A 15381-nucleotide genomic window follows, 5' to 3' on the forward strand; every position below is an offset into this window, starting at 1 on the left:
ACTCTAGCTGAATTCCCTTCCTGAAAAAGTTTCCGGTTTTCTTCTATTTCCAACTGAATCCCGTCAGAGATCCCTGATTGCTGGGTATCCAAGTCCTTCCCTCCCAGCTGACACCCTCCCCCAGAAACTTCTGATTCCTCTATTTTCAGAAAAACCCAAAGTTGGTCTTGATCAGCTGATTCTCCCAAGAGGACTCCAGATACTGTGCTCCCCTCAAGCAGCCATTAATCTAAAGACTGGGGCACCTTATCCCTTAGCTGAGAGGGAAGCGGGTATTCCACAATATCTTAGAATCTTCTCAAACAGCGGAGGCTCTCATGTGCTGGAAAGAATTCCACTACTCCATCTCCACCTTGCTCTCAGCACCCTCAAATTGGCCGTTCCTTCTAAGTCACTAGAGTCCTGTTAGTAGGTAACTCTCCCCAAAAGGACTAAAGAGGTTCCTTCTGCCTCCTTTTCCTTTGGGATCGGCTCCCTTTCTGTTCCAGAAACCTCCTGAGGTCTTCGAACGGCGGAGTGCTGCCTTCTAACTGATCTCTTCTCAGGAGTCCAGTCTCCGTACCCTTATAAGTTGAGGGGGCTCCCTCTATGTTTTCCTGTCTCCAGTGTGTGGCTCAGAATCCCACACACGCCTTTCTGGACGGCCCCGGCCGCCTGCCCCCTTCCTCCCCTCCGCACAGCTGTCTCCAGCTGTTCTCGGCAGCCCCAGGGGAGAAAGGGAGGGGGGTGCCCTCGCAGGATGTGTCCGGCCTTCTTTGGCTCAGCGGGCCCGGGGCTCCCCCAAGGGTCCAGAACGAGGAGCCGCCGCCCTGCCCCCGCCGCACCCCTCTCTTTGTTTACCCCGCCGCACAGCTGGCAGTGCCCCGCCCCAAGGTGGCCCAAGGCCCAACGAGGACGCGCACAGGGGAGAGCAGGCGCGTTCCCGCGGGCCCCGCCCCGGGGCTACCGGAGGCGGGAAGTCAGAGCTGGAACCGGGGAGCCGGAGCCAGAGGGGAGGTGGGCGGAGACAGAGCGCGGGGATGTGGGGCTAGGACGCGCAGATAGCGGGGAGGTGGGATGAGAGGAGCGCGGGCGAGCGGGCCAGGGCAAACTAACGTGAGGAGGGGAAGGTGGGTGGAGCTAAACGCAGCAGGTTAGACGCCTCGATGGGCGGGGTTTGCAATCCTTAGGGTAGAAGACCGCGATGTGGGCGGGGCGCGTAGAAGCGAGAGGCGGGGACGGGGCGGGGAGAAACGGACAGCCTGTGGGCGGAGCTTGAACCTGCCGCCCGGGGTGCAAACGTGCCTAGAATGGTAAGGAGACAGAGTTGCGAGCACGGGATGGTGCCAAGGAGTGACTGAAGTGTAGTTTTAGTCAATGGAAGTGACAAGCGCTGGGTCTGACGGGGCTGGAACAGCAAAAAATGGGCAGGACTAAATGCGAAGGCACGAGTTAGAGTGGACGTGACTAAGCCTATAGGCGGGGCCAACACTATCTGGGCGGGGCTAGTAAGCCTCGGACTCTGCGGGAAAGTGCGACTTGAGAGGGAGGGCGGGGCGATATGAAAGTGAAGGAGGAGCTTGGGGGCGTGGCGAGTGGACTCAGAGGGCGGGGCTACACCTCCGGGGCCTGGACCCAGCCTATGCCAGTGGTCAGGGTTAGTGAGATGACGCAAGACGACTCAAGGGTGAACGACTTAGAACTGAGTGATACCTTTGACGGTGTAGTTATAACGTTAGGGGCTGAACTAAGTGAGGGTGCTCTCGTCCCAAGAGAGGCTGCAAGGAGGGTTGCCGACCCTGAGTGTCCTCGCTCTCTCCCCAGTCCTGTGTCCCTTGATCTGTCACAATGGAGGAGTGTGCGTGAAGCCTGATCGCTGCCTCTGTCCCCCGGACTTCGCTGGCAAGTTCTGCCAGTTGCATTCATCGGGCGCCCGGCCCCCGGCCCCGGCCATGCCAGGCTTCACCCGCTCTGTGTACACCATGCCGCTGGCCAACCACCGCGATGATGAACATGGTGAGGAGAGTGCGGCCAGAGTTCCCTCCGTACCCTCCACCACCTCGTCGTTCCTCTGACTCCCATGTTTCCTTCTTTCTCCTGAGTACCCTTCTCCATCGCGCCCTTTTCCTGCATTCCTACTCGCACTTTGCCCCGCGGTGCCTCTCTCCAGGTGTGGCGTCTATGGTGAGCGTCCACGTGGAGCACCCGCAGGAGGCGTCGGTAGTGGTGCACCAGGTGGAGCGTGTGTCCGGCCCTTGGGAGGAGGCGGATGCCGAGGCAGTGGCGCGGGCAGAGGCCGCGGCACGGTCGGAGGCGGCAGCGCCCTACACAGTGCTGGCACAGAGCGCGCCGCGCGAGGACGGCTACTCGGACGCCTCGGGCTTCGGTTACTGCTTTCGGGAGCTGCGCGGAGGCGAAGTGAGAGGAGGCCGGTGGGGAGGGGCCCGGAGCGTGCCACCGCGCGGGGGCGCGCTCACCCTACACTTCCCCACAGTGTGCGTCCCCGCTGCCCGGGCTCCGGACGCAGGAGGTGTGCTGCCGAGGGGCTGGCTTGGCCTGGGGCGTTCACGACTGTCAGTCGTGCTCGGAGCTCCTGGGTAAGCCCCAGGATGTCCCCAAGGTGCTCGGAGCTGGGGAGGACTGAGAACCCTGCCGCTCCCTGTACTCTGCCCTTAGGATGTAGCCTTATACGAATTCTAGTCATGCCTATCCCGTTGTGGGGATCCTTTCCAGTCTAGACCCACCCATATCTGCTGGGACCATCCATCCCACTTTCTGACTTTGGCTAGCTACCCTATTCTTACCCGACCTTCACGCCATTCGCCAACCTAAGGCTGACCTTGCGCTCAAACCACACTCAACATCTTTTAGTTCCTGCCACCCCATTTTCGCCCCCGCCCGCTCCATTCTCGCTCCTCCCGCCACTGGCCCACCCCTCTCCTTTCTCCACAGGTAACACCCACCAGGGGGGCGCCCCAGATGGGCCGTGTCCAACTGGCTTTGAAAGGGTTAATGGGTCCTGCGAAGGTGAGCTGGAGCCAGGGTGGGAAGAGCTCGGGTCTAGGGAAGGCGCTGTCGGAGAGCTTGCCCTGATGCCTCTGGGATCACCCCATTCCTCGTAGATGTGGATGAGTGCGCGACTCGAGGGCGCTGCCAGCACGGAGAGTGTGCAAACACGCATGGCGGGTACACTTGCGTTTGCCCCGACGGCTTTCTGCTCGACTCGTCCCGCAGCAGCTGCATCTGTGAGCCGCCGGGGTCTGAGGCTGGTCCCGTGTCCACCCTATCCTCATGGCCGAGCATCCCTGGGTCTGCTTACTTAGGGAATTACTTAGACCACACCCTCCCAGATCCTCCCAGATTCCCTGGTCCGTCCCCCGCCTCCCAGTCACTCGTACCTCCCCTTCCGCGCATCTTAGACTCTCAGACTCTCTGGAGCCTCTTTGGCTCTTCTAAGAACCCCTTAAACCTTTTGAACTCAGATCTCCAGACTTTGATCAGCTCCTCTCAAGCCCCAACATTTCCTCATCTCTCGCGATACTTCTTCAGATCCTGAGATCCTTCCCAGACCCCCTTTCACCCCCTCAGATTTTCCCCAAGCCCAGAACCCTTCTCAGACCTCTAGGCCCCCCGCCCCAGCTCTTCTTCAGACTCTGAGATTTCCCAGATGCCCTTCGCACCCACCGAGCTCTCCTTGGGACCATTCCCCTACCTTCCAGATCCCCTAGACCACTACACTGCCAACCCTTCCCTGAAGAATTTCCTCCCCGTCCTCCCCAGCCCAACACGTGATCTCAGAGGCCAAGGGGCCGTGCTTCCGCGTGCTTCGAGATGGCGGCTGCTCACTGCCCATTCTACGCAACATCACCAAACAGATCTGCTGCTGCAGCCGTGTGGGCAAAGCCTGGGGCCGGGGTTGCCAGCTTTGCCCACCCTTCGGTTCAGGTGAGTGCCTCCTGCCTGTCTTTCTCGAGCATTTTTTTTTTTTTTTGCTTTCGTTTTCTCTGTTCGACTCTTTGCAACCCCTTGGATTGTAGCCCGCCAGGCTTCTCTTTTCGTGGAATTTCCCAGGCAAGAATACTGGAGTGGATTGCCATTTCCTACTCCAGGGGCTTTTCCCGACCCAGGGATCGAACTCGGGTCTCTTGTATCTCCTTCATTGGTAAAGTGGATTCTTTACCACTTTGGCCACCTTGGAAGCCTGCCTTTCTTTCAATTCAGTTCAGTTCATTTCAGTTCAGTCGATCAGTCGTGTCCGACTCTTTGCGACCCCATGGACTGCAGCACACCAGGCCTCCCTGTCCATCACCAACTCCCGAAGTTTACTCAAACTCATGTTCATTGAGTCGGTGATGCCATTCAACCATCTCGTCCTCTGTCTTCCCCTTCTGCTCCCGCCTTCAATCTTTCCTGCCTTTCTTCGGAGTTGACGAAAATAGGCCTTCTAGGCTCCGCCCCCAGACTCTCCAATCAAGTTAGACCCTAGTCTTGGCCACACCCCCGGCCTTTGAGACAACCTATCATCAGACTGGACTCCGCCTGGGCCCCCACCCCACCTTGGGCCACAACGACACCTGAGGCCCTCGACCTTGAAGTTAGGCTGTGTCCCACGAGCGTCACCCCCAGCCTCAACCTCTCATAGCCCTTGAGATAGACTGCTTGCCCAACTTTGTCTCGAGGCTTGGCCAAGTACCCAGCTTCTGAGACACTGCCTCCTATCTAACTTCAGCTTTGGGCCCTGCCCAAGACACACTCCTCTCCGAGACACCTCCCTGGCAATCTTTTTCTGCATAAAACCAGATCCCACAATGGACCTGATTGGTTCCTGGCCTGTCCCTGTAGACACCAAACCAGACCCTGCCTTCAACTCCTGTCCCTGCCATCATCCCAAAGAGGGAAAAACATCCTTGGTCCCACCCTTAGCCTCTGAGATATCCCATTCTTTGCCAGGGTACCACCCCATCTCAGCATCCAAACCAAACCCCTAACACACCCCCAGGCCAAGCCTTCCCCACGATCAAGTCCAGACCCTCAACTCCCTCTTCTCTTTCTCTTTCACCACCCTTCCCTCTCATTCCCCCTACTCTCTTGCCCTTTCTCTGCCCATCTTTCTCCCTTTCCTGTTACCAGAGGGTTTTCGGGAGATCTGCCCAGCCGGCCCTGGCTACCATTACTCGGCCTCCGACCTCCGCTACAACACCAGACCCCTAGGCCAGGAACCACCCCGAGTGTCCCTCAGCCAGCCCCGTGCCCCACCTTCCACCTCTCGACCACCCTCAGGTGAGCTGGTTTCTGGAGGAGGGGGTGTTGTCTCCAAGGGGCTACCCCAGGCTCACCAAAAAAAGGGGAGATGATCAGGGACACCCAAATCAAGGTCTCCAATGCTGACACCCCTTCTTTACCAGGCTTTCTGCCCACTCATCGCCCAGAACCTCGGCCTGAGCCCCGGCCAGGCCCTGAGCTTCCCCTGCCTAGCATCCCTGCCTGGACTGGTCCTGGGATCCCTGAATCAGGTGTGGTAGAGGGAAATGAGGGCACAGGCAAGAGTTCCAGGGAGGGAGGCTCCACCATGAAGATTCTAGAATAGAATAGGGATGTGACAGCCAGAGGAGTTAAGAAATGGGTGGGAAAAGATCAAGGTTTGCTGGATGAGGTGGTGTTTACACCAGGGACTGGAGTCAGACAGGCCTGGGTGCAAATTCTCTGTCATTACTGTGAAGATTAAACAACCTGTCTGTGAAGTATCTAGGAGATAGTAAGTGCTCAGTTAATGTGAGACAAGTGATTTTCGTGGAGGACACTAAGAACATATTTCAGGCAGAGGACGGGATTCTAAAGTAAAATATTAAAAAATGGAGACTTTGGGGTGGCAGTATGGGAGGATTCAGGCAGAAGATCTGATGAGAACATCGCATGATAGAGAAGGGCATCAGAGGGAGAAGACTTGGTTTGAGGAGGGACACCCAGGAGGGTATTTTAGGTAGAGGATCTGAGGGAATTGTACTGGGGTGAAAAGGACGGGATTCATACATGGGGGAACCCTGTCTCACTGGACCCCCGCAGGTCCCTCTGCAGGCGAGTGTCAACGCAATCCCCAAGTCTGCGGCCGTGGACGGTGCATCCCTCGGCCCAGTGGCTACACCTGCGCGTGCGACTCCGGTTTCCGGCTCAGTCCGCAGGGCACACACTGCATCGGTGAGCCAGGCTGGGTGGGGAGGATGGAGGCGGGGCGGGAGGCTGTACGGTGTCACCTCCTGACCAGCCCTTCTGTACCCTCAGACGTGGACGAATGTCGCCGCGTTCCCACTCCTTGTGCTCCCGGACGCTGCGAAAACACACCAGGCAGCTTCCGTTGCGTGTGCGGGCCGGGCTTCCGAGCCGGCCCGCGGGGTACGGAGTGTCTGGGTGAGAAATCCAGGCCCCACCCCAGCCAGGGTCTCGCTCCAGCTCTCCCTCGAGAGCAGCCCCGCCCTCGCACGCTTTCCCACGTCCCTTCAGCCCAACTACTGCCTTGGCCTGGCCCCCAGCCCCGTCTCCAGTCTCCAGACCGATTCCGGCCCCACCACTCCCTCTTTCGCGACCTGCCCGCCCTTCCGTTGGCCCCGCCCCTTTTATGTTCCAGACTAATGCCTGCCCTCTCCAAGGCCCGTCCCCTGACCCGCAACTGCTGTAACCCACCTCCTCACCGTGACTCGTGATTTCCGCCCTGTCACACCATTGCCCCATCCCCAATCCACCCCTTGCCCCCTCCTGCCTTCCCTTTTCTGGGTCTGCAAAGCTGCCCTTCCCGCCCTTGCCTTACCCAGTCCCTACCCTCCCCCAAATTGTCCCCCTCACGATTCTCCTCTCTGCCTCTGCCCAAGCTGGTTCCCCAACTCAGGTCCCGTCCTTACCGCTGAAGCTCCGCCGCAGCCTTAAACCGACCCACTCCGAGCCCCTCTACCGCCCCTGGCTCCCGCTTCAGCCTGGCCCCTGCCCCAGCTTGACTCCGCCCCTGCTGTCCCTGGCCCCCCCGCCCCCTGCCAAGCCGTCTGGGGGAGGGGAGGAGGCGGAGTGTCTGCCCCTGCCCCAGCCACCCTGTTTGTGCCCGCAGACGTGGACGAGTGCCACCGCGTGCCGCCACCTTGTGACCGTGGGCGCTGCGAGAACACGCCAGGCAGCTTCCTGTGCGTGTGCCCCGCGGGGTACCAGGCTGCACCCCACGGAGCCAGCTGCCAGGGTGAGGGACTGGGCATGTAGGGGGGAAGGGAAGAGCAGCAGCGGTGCGGGATACTGAGCCGGAGCCAGGAGGCAGAGGGAAGCTGATTGATTCGAGACAGAGGCCAGGCTCTGAGAACCAGACGGGCAGGCTGGTTGGGGATGGAGAGGCCAAGTGATGGAAAACAGAAAGGCTGAGTCATGGAGGTTGGAGAAACAGAGGGAGGGGGTGGAGATGAAAGGGTAGAGTTATGAAGGACAGAGTTTAAGGAGGCCCGCTGATATGGACTAGAAAGAGTTCTAGGAAGCAGACAAGCAGCTTCATAGGGATTGAAAAAATAGAGGGCTAGAGGATGGAATGGCACCCCACTCCAGTACTCTTCCCTGGAAAGTCCCATGGACAGAGGAGCCTGGTGGGCTGCAGTCCATGGGGTCGCTAGGAGTCGGACTCGACTGAGCTACTTCACTTTCACTTTTCACTTTCATGCATTGGAGAAGGAAATGGCAACCCACTCCAGTGTTCTTCTTGCCTGGAGAATCCCAGGGATGGCGGAGCCTGGTGGGCTGCCATCTATGGGGTCGCACAGAGTCAGACATGACTGAAGCAACTTAGCAGCAGCAGCAGCAGCAGCAGAGGATGGAGGTAGGATGATGAGGGATAGGCTGGCAGAGTGATGAAGATGGAGAGACCAGGGATTAGGACAGGGTGGCAGGATGGTGCAGGGTGAAAGGTCAGAGCGATGGAGGTCAGGGAGGCAGAATAGAGTATGGGGGGAGGGGCATAAAGGAGGTATGACCTGAGTCCCTTGTTCTGAGCAGATGTAGATGAATGTATCCAGAGCCCAGGCCTGTGTGGCCGAGGGGTCTGTGAGAACCTGCCTGGCTCTTTCCGCTGTGTGTGCCCGGCTGGCTTCCGGGGCTCCGCGTGTGAAGAAGACGTGGATGAATGCGCCCAGGAGCCACCACCCTGTGGGCCTGGCCGCTGTGACAACACAGTGGGCTCCTTTCACTGTGCCTGCCCTGCTGGCTTCCGCTCCCGAGGGCCTGGGGCGCCCTGCCAAGGTGAGGGGACCAGGTCTAAAATCACTCCACCCCCGCTCTTTGCTGTGGGGACCGGAGAGAGACAGGTTTGGGGTGGGAGGTGGAGGCAGCAGAGAGGCAGAGGGATGAGATTCAGTGGAGGAAGACAGGGACAGAGGCCTGGGGAAAACGACGGGGTGGGAAGGGTCTGGCTCCAGAGTCTTTCCCCCTTTCTCCAAATATGAGGGTGTTCTCCAGTCCTCCCCCCTTTCTTGGATGATGCTCTTGTGCTTGTGGGCTTCTCCACTGGCTCAGCAGTAAAGCATCCACCTGCAATGCAGGAGATCATGTACAATGCAGAAGACACAGGTTCGACCCCTAGGTTGGGAAGATCCCTTGGAGAAGGAAATGGCAATCCACTCCAGAGTATTCTTGCCCAAGCTATCCTATGAACAGAGGAGTCTGGTGGGTTACAGTCTATGGGGTCGCAAGAGTCAGGCACAACTTAGCGACTAAACCACCACCTTGTGCTCGTGGGAACTCTCAGGAAGGGACAGGGCTGAGGCACAGAAGGCATCATGCGGGAGGTGGTGTCCTGGCCACTTCATGGCAGTTGGAGAGACCATTAATGGGGAAGCAGTGAAACGATCCGTCCTTCTGGCAGGAGGGGGCAGCCTGAGCAAGGTCCAGGGCACTGCCTCCAGAATGGAATGTTGGGGTGGGTGGTGATGGTAGGGGGTCCAGGTCCCTTTTTCAGCCCCACTGGCCTCCTCTGCCCCAGATGTGGATGAGTGTGCCCGTAGCCCCCCGCCCTGCGCCTATGGCCGGTGTGAGAACACGGAAGGTGGCTTCCAGTGCGTCTGCCCCACAGGCTTCCAGCCCAATGCTGCCGGCTCCGAGTGCGAGGGTGAGGCCAGGGAGGGAGGGAGGAGTGTGGATGGATGAGGGGGGCATTGGGCCACTACTTCAAAGCCGCACTCTTGTCTGCTCCCCAGATGTAGACGAGTGTGAGAACCACCTGGCATGTCCTGGGCAGGAGTGTGTGAACTCACCTGGATCCTTCCAGTGCAGGGCCTGTCCTGCTGGTCACCACCTGCACCATGGCCGATGTACTGGTAAGATCAGGCCCTGGGTGTGACCTTGGACCTGCGTCATGACTCCTGACCAAGATTGTGACCCTTGACCTGACCTGCAGCCTTCTAACCTGGATCTCAGTCCTCTTACCTGGATCACAACCCCCAGAGCATGACTGCGATTCTTGACCTAGACTTGATCTCCGATCAGAGTGCAGTTTCTGATATGGACCATGACCCTTGGCCCTGAATGTGACTTCTGCCTCTGTGATCAATGACCTTCAACTTGACTGTGACATTTGACCTTAGCTGTGAACACTGCTGATAACCCTGGGACCCCAACCCTGATAGCAGTTGTGCCCCTCCTGTCCTCTGGCCCTGTATTCGACCTGTGACCCCTAAACTTGACTGTGACATCTGGTCTAACCATAACTACCAACCATAACCCTGACCATAACCCCTGACTCTGTGTGATGCTTGACCCTGTCTTTTTCACTTCCCCTGCCCTTTCTCAGGGTCCCTTCTCTGGGACCTGATTGGGTTCATGATCTGGATCCCAAACCCTGACCAGAGACTCGGACCCCTGACTCATCAGAATGGCATCCAATTATCCTGCTTTATAATACCTGACCCCTTACCCTAACTAACCCTGTCCCAGTCCCTTCACCTGCCCCTAGGATCCTGGCACAGGGAGTTCCCAGAAACCCAGACACAGGATCCCCCGAAGATGGTCCCCAGGATTAGAGAGCCCTGGTCTCCCTTACCCAGTTCTGCTGCTGACTCTTTACCTCACGTCCAACCCAAGACACTTCCCATCATTTCTTTCTGACCCTCATCCATGTGTCCTTAAGCAGAACCTCCTCTGAAATCCCCGTTCCCGCAGATGTGGACGAATGCAGTTCGGGCGCCTCCTGCGGCCCCCATGGCCATTGCACTAACACCGAAGGCTCCTTCCACTGCAGCTGCGAGCCAGGCTACCGGGCGCCAGTTGGTCGGCCCGGGCCCTGCGCAGGTGGGCTGGGTGGGGAAAGGGCTGGACAGCCTTGGAGTGGGCCCTGGCTTCCTGGGCAAAGCCTGGTGGGGAGGTGGGAGCTGGACTAAGGGACTGTATAGGTGGAATTAAGAAACTGGCCGTCTGGGGCGTGGCTTGCGAGCAGGGTTGCTGCTTTGTAGCGGGGCTTGGGTCCTGGGGCGGGTCTGGTGACCCAGTCTGAACTCTGGGTACCCTAGACGTGAACGAGTGCCTGGAGGGCGACTTTTGCTTCCCCCACGGCGAATGCCTCAACACCGACGGCTCCTTCGCCTGTACTTGTGCCCCCGGCTACCGGCCCGGACCCCGCGGAGCCTCTTGCCTCGGTCGGTACCCACGCCAGGCCTGAACCGGGAAAGGCTGGGGAAAGGGAGGGGCGGAGTTGGAGAGGAAAGGGGGAAAGGGCGGAGTCTGGATAAATTGGGCAGTGAATGGACAGGCTCGAGCCAAGCTCGTCGGGGAGGTGGGGCTTGCAGGAAAGGGAGGAGCCTAAGGCAGGTGGGGGAAGGCGTTAGAGTCTCGGAGCCGTAGAGGCCGGGAAAAGGTGGTGGAGGGGCGTGGTCTGGAATGTCAGGCAGAGAAGGAGACTGGCTTGCGGTTGCTGACACTGTCCCGCAGACGTGGACGAATGCAGCGAGGAGGACCTCTGCCAGAGCGGCATCTGTACCAACACCGACGGCTCTTTCGAGTGCATCTGTCCTCCGGGACACCGCGCCGGCCCAGACCTCGCCTCCTGTCTCGGTGCGAGGCCCCGCCCTGGCCAGATCCCTCTCTCCTCTGCCTCTGGTCTCCCCTATTTGTCTCCCTCTCTGCCTCCCCTCTGCTTCTTCCTCCTTCCCCCTTTCCTGCGTCTCCCGCCTCCAGCTTCTAACTCTGCTCTCCCCTCCCTGACTCCCCAACCTGTTCTCCTTTCCCTCCTTGCCACCCTTCTTCCCGCGCGCCCCTTCCCCCATCTGACTGCCCCGCCTCCTCCCTCAGACATTGACGAATGTCGGGAGCGGGGCCCTGCCTTGTGCGGGTCCCAGCGTTGTGAAAATTCCCCGGGCTCCTACCGCTGTGTCCGAGACTGCGACCCCGGCTACCACGCAGGCCCCGAGGGCACCTGTGACGGTGAGACCACTGCCCCCGCCCCCACGAAGAGCTTTCTCGATGACCAAGGAGGGGCTCCAGGCTTCACTTAACTCTCTCCCCATCGGTGGTGCAAACAAGCTACTAGTGTGTCTTTACATTGTCTGTAGTGGGGAAACAGGAAGCTGAGGGAAGACTCTTCTATCAGGAAACAGACCAAACCTCGCTTCCAGAAGCAGCACAGATTTGGGGTTAGGGGGGATGGTATGCAGGTCAACATTTTGTGGAACAGATGAAATGACTGTGAACTGCTTTGCGTTCTTGGGTTGCCAGACCCCTGATTTATGGAAACCTAGTTTCATGGACCTCATTCACTAATTTCACAAGAATTCATTAAGCCCTACCGTGTGGGATACTGGGAGCAGAACAGGCAATAAGTCCAACAAAATCCCTGCCCATGGGACTTCCCTGGTGGTCCAGTGGGTTAGATTCTGCAGTCCCAATGCAGGAGGCCCGGGTTCAATCCGTGGTCAGGGAACTAGATCCCACATGCTGCAACTAAAGATCCCACATGCCACAATGAAGACCCAGCACAGCCAAAAGTAAACAAACAAAAAAATCTCTGCCCTCATGGAGCTGATGTTTTATCGGGGAGAGACAGACAATAAATATGTAAATAACTCTGATTCATCCAGCAAATGATTTAGGGGCAGCTACACCTGGGGATACAGCAAGGAACAGGACAGACACAAACCCCTGCCAACGTGGAGCTTGGATTCTAGGGAGGTGACAATCAGCATGCTAATAAATACATGGATATAAGAAGTTTAAGAAGGAAAGTAAAGCAGGATAAATGGACACAGAGGACAGGTTAGATAAGGGTGGGGGCGCTGGTTAAGGGGGCTTGACCTAGACTCTGGAGTGAAGCAAGAGAGGGAGCCATGCAGATAGCTGAGGGAAGAGTGTTCCTGACAAAGGGAACACCAAGTGCAAAGATCCTGAGGTGGGGTCACATTTAGGCTATTTGAGAAATGGTAATGAGGCCTTGCCTGCCTTAAGAGGTGTCAATGCTTGTTGGTCGGACTCGTAGAATACCAGATTCAGACACCTCTCAGGCATAGGAACTGGAAGCAGCACCAAGAACCTGTGAAATCAGGCCTGTGACTCTCCTTTCTTTCCCCTACGCCCTCCCCATGCTTTTGCAGACATAGATGAGTGCCAGGAATATGGCCCAGCGATTTGTGGGGCCCAGCGCTGTGAGAATACCCCTGGCTCCTACCGCTGCACGCCAGCCTGTGACCCTGGCTACCAGCCCACGCCAGGGGGCGGATGCCAGGGTGCGTGTCCCTGGGGCCGTGGGTGAGATGCGGAGGGGATAGAAGTTCCAGCCTTGGCTTGACTGTCTGGTGGTTGCAGATGTGGACGAATGCCGGAACCGGTCCTTCTGTGGGGCCCACGCCGTGTGCCAGAACCTGCCTGGCTCCTTCCAGTGCCTCTGTGACCAGGGCTACGAGGGGGCGCGGGACGGGCGTCACTGCGTGGGTACGGGGCTCCTGGGGGAGGGTGGGGCCAAAGGGTGGGGAAGAGGCTGGTCAAACCCTGATCCTCTCCATAGATCTGAGTGCATGTAACCTTTAGAGGTATGGAATTTAGACCTTGGAATAGAAGATCATCTTCATGTCAGTCAGGAGTCCCTATTAACTCAGATTTTATTTGGGGTATGCTTTAAAAATTCATGCATAAGGGAGTAGAAGTACCGTAACCTTAAGTGTATGTAAACATTTTTTCCCCAAACATTTACAAAAAAATATTTGGCAGCACATGGGACCTTAGTTTCCCAACCAGGGACTGAAACCCTGTCCCCCACATTGGAATGCAGAGTCTTAACCACTGGGCCGCCAGGGAAGTCTGCCAACATTTTATGAGAAAATTTTCTAAACATATGGCAAGTTAAAGGCCTGTAGAGTGACTCTCTGCACACCCATGACCTGCATTCTATTATCATTATACTTGTTTCCTCACATGTCTCTCCATTAATCCACCTAATTTTTTGGAGAGATTTAAAATTAAATTGCAGGCATCACTATATCACTCCCCAAAATTTTTCATGCATAATAATGCATATTATTAACCAGAGATCAATATGTGTTCACAGATATTTTTGAGGTTCATCTTACATACAGTGCAATGCATGATTCTTAATTATACATTCTCTTAGTTTTGACAAATATGAACACATCAGGCTTCATTTCTTTAAAGGGAATCAAAACTGTGAAGTTCAGGGAAATACTTGAACTTTGGGGATACGTGAATATAGGAATTGTAACTAGGCTAGCTGTCTCCCAGCTCTGCTATCCTCTATTGCATTTATTTTCAGGCAGATTCTCTTTTCACAACGACAAAAGGGGCCGTCGCACCTCTGGCTAACATCCTCAGCTTGCCATCCCTAGCTACAGAGGGAGGCTCTGAGTATTTCTAGAACAAGTCCCAGCACTGGCTTTGATTGGCCCAGCTGGGTCACTGCCTGTCTTTGACCCAGAGAAATGCATCAATCTGCTTGACCTACTCAAAACACATGGGTTGATAAATGGAGAAACAGAGGGCTCCCGTGGGGAAATCAGGGTTTGTCATTGGAACATAAGCAGAGGATGGGATCTGAGCCGTTAAAATGCTTGAAAGCTCAGACTTTGATGGAATTCCAGAAGTTTACCACCGTTGACTCCCTCTTCCGTCTTGTCTCCTGCTGACAGATGTGAATGAATGTGAGACACTACAGGGCGTGTGTGGAGCTGCCCTGTGTGAGAATGTGGAAGGCTCCTTCCTCTGTGTCTGCCCCAACAGCCCTGAGGAGTTTGACCCTATGACCGGGCGCTGTGTTCCCCCTCGGACCTCTGCTGGTGAGACTGAGATCAAAGTCTACTTAACTGATGGCTGCTGGCCCCACAGGAAAGTAATGGGATCTAACCATTCCTGATGTGGACAGCTGCCATCAGTTAGATGCTGTTGTTTTAAACAACAAAAAACTGCAAAACACAGAAGTTAACCTAGGTGTGGGACTCAGTGTCAGAAGTAGATCCTGGTTCTGACTTGACCAGATTCCTCCATTCAACAAATGTTCACGGTGTTTAGGCCCTTTTCTGGGCACTGGGAACACAGTGCTGCTGCTGCTGCTAAGTCGTTTCAGTCATGTCCGACTCTGTGCGACCCCATAGATGGCAGCCCACCAGACTTCCCTGTCCCTGGGATTCTCCAGGCAAGAACACTGGAGTGGGTTGCCGTTTCCTTCTCCAATGCATGAAAGTGAAAAGTGAAAGTGAAGTCGCTCAGTCGTGTCCAACTCTATCGACCCCATGGACTGCAGCCTACCAGGCTCCTCCGTCCATGCGATTTTCCAGGCAAAAGTACTGGAGTGGGGTGCCATCGCCTTCTCCGGGGAACAGAGTAGTGACCAAAAAAGACCACCCTGTCTTCAAGGGGGACAGATAGCAATATAGCCTGACAGTAATAATATAGAGAAATCAGGACTGTGATGGAGGCAAGGGCCACGGGGTAGGTAGGGAGGAGAAGGCAGGTGAGAGAGGGACTTGAGCGGTTCCACGTGGACAGGTTGTGGGGCTGCCTAAGTCAGGAAACAGTGTCTAGGCCTAGGTCTGAGTATGAAGATTCCCAGGCCATTTTGGGATGTGTTGATTAGGAGGCCTCCAGGAGGCCAGGGAAATGCCCTCTTCTCTGACCTGAACTGCAGGTGGGATGAGGGGCCAGATGCTTGGGAGAGGGAGATAGGGAGGCAAGAGGTGCAGAAACCAGAAGAGGCAAGAATGGAAGAGACCATGGCGGATCGATGGTGAGGGATGTGGAGCCTGGTTCTGCCACACCGGGGCCTCAGTTTCCCCATCCATAACGGAGAGGCTGGAGGCTCAGCCCGCACTGGGCTAAAGCCCCTTGTCTCCCCAGGTACATTCCCAGGCGCACAGCCCCACGCACCTGCCAGCCCCAGTCTGCCAGCCAGACCCC

General features: G+C 56.8%; 1 protein-coding gene across 1 annotated transcript in view; it reads left to right on the forward strand.

Moving 5' to 3' along the window:
* LTBP4 (latent transforming growth factor beta binding protein 4) overlaps positions 1–15381 on the forward strand; it is a 27411-nt gene that overhangs the window by 6261 nt on the left and 5769 nt on the right. Inside the window, exons 5-26 of the mRNA XM_010849332.1 lie at positions 1804–1995; positions 2150–2397; positions 2474–2576; positions 2932–3006; positions 3102–3224; positions 3760–3924; positions 5110–5259; positions 5385–5492; positions 6043–6174; positions 6259–6384; positions 7073–7198; positions 7996–8238; positions 8978–9103; positions 9192–9311; positions 10153–10281; positions 10500–10625; positions 10918–11040; positions 11278–11409; positions 12573–12704; positions 12784–12909; positions 14118–14264; positions 15322–15379. Coding sequence (XP_010847634.1) covers positions 1804–1995; positions 2150–2397; positions 2474–2576; positions 2932–3006; positions 3102–3224; positions 3760–3924; positions 5110–5259; positions 5385–5492; positions 6043–6174; positions 6259–6384; positions 7073–7198; positions 7996–8238; positions 8978–9103; positions 9192–9311; positions 10153–10281; positions 10500–10625; positions 10918–11040; positions 11278–11409; positions 12573–12704; positions 12784–12909; positions 14118–14264; positions 15322–15379 — 3010 coding nt within the window. The remainder of the gene's footprint in view (positions 1–1803; positions 1996–2149; positions 2398–2473; positions 2577–2931; positions 3007–3101; positions 3225–3759; positions 3925–5109; positions 5260–5384; positions 5493–6042; positions 6175–6258; positions 6385–7072; positions 7199–7995; positions 8239–8977; positions 9104–9191; positions 9312–10152; positions 10282–10499; positions 10626–10917; positions 11041–11277; positions 11410–12572; positions 12705–12783; positions 12910–14117; positions 14265–15321; positions 15380–15381) is intronic.

The sequence above is a fragment of the Bison bison genome, unplaced genomic scaffold (assembly GCF_000754665.1).
Source record: "Bison bison bison isolate TAMUID 2011002044 unplaced genomic scaffold, Bison_UMD1.0 scf7180017864280, whole genome shotgun sequence".
Lineage (NCBI taxonomy): Eukaryota > Metazoa > Chordata > Mammalia > Artiodactyla > Bovidae > Bison > Bison bison.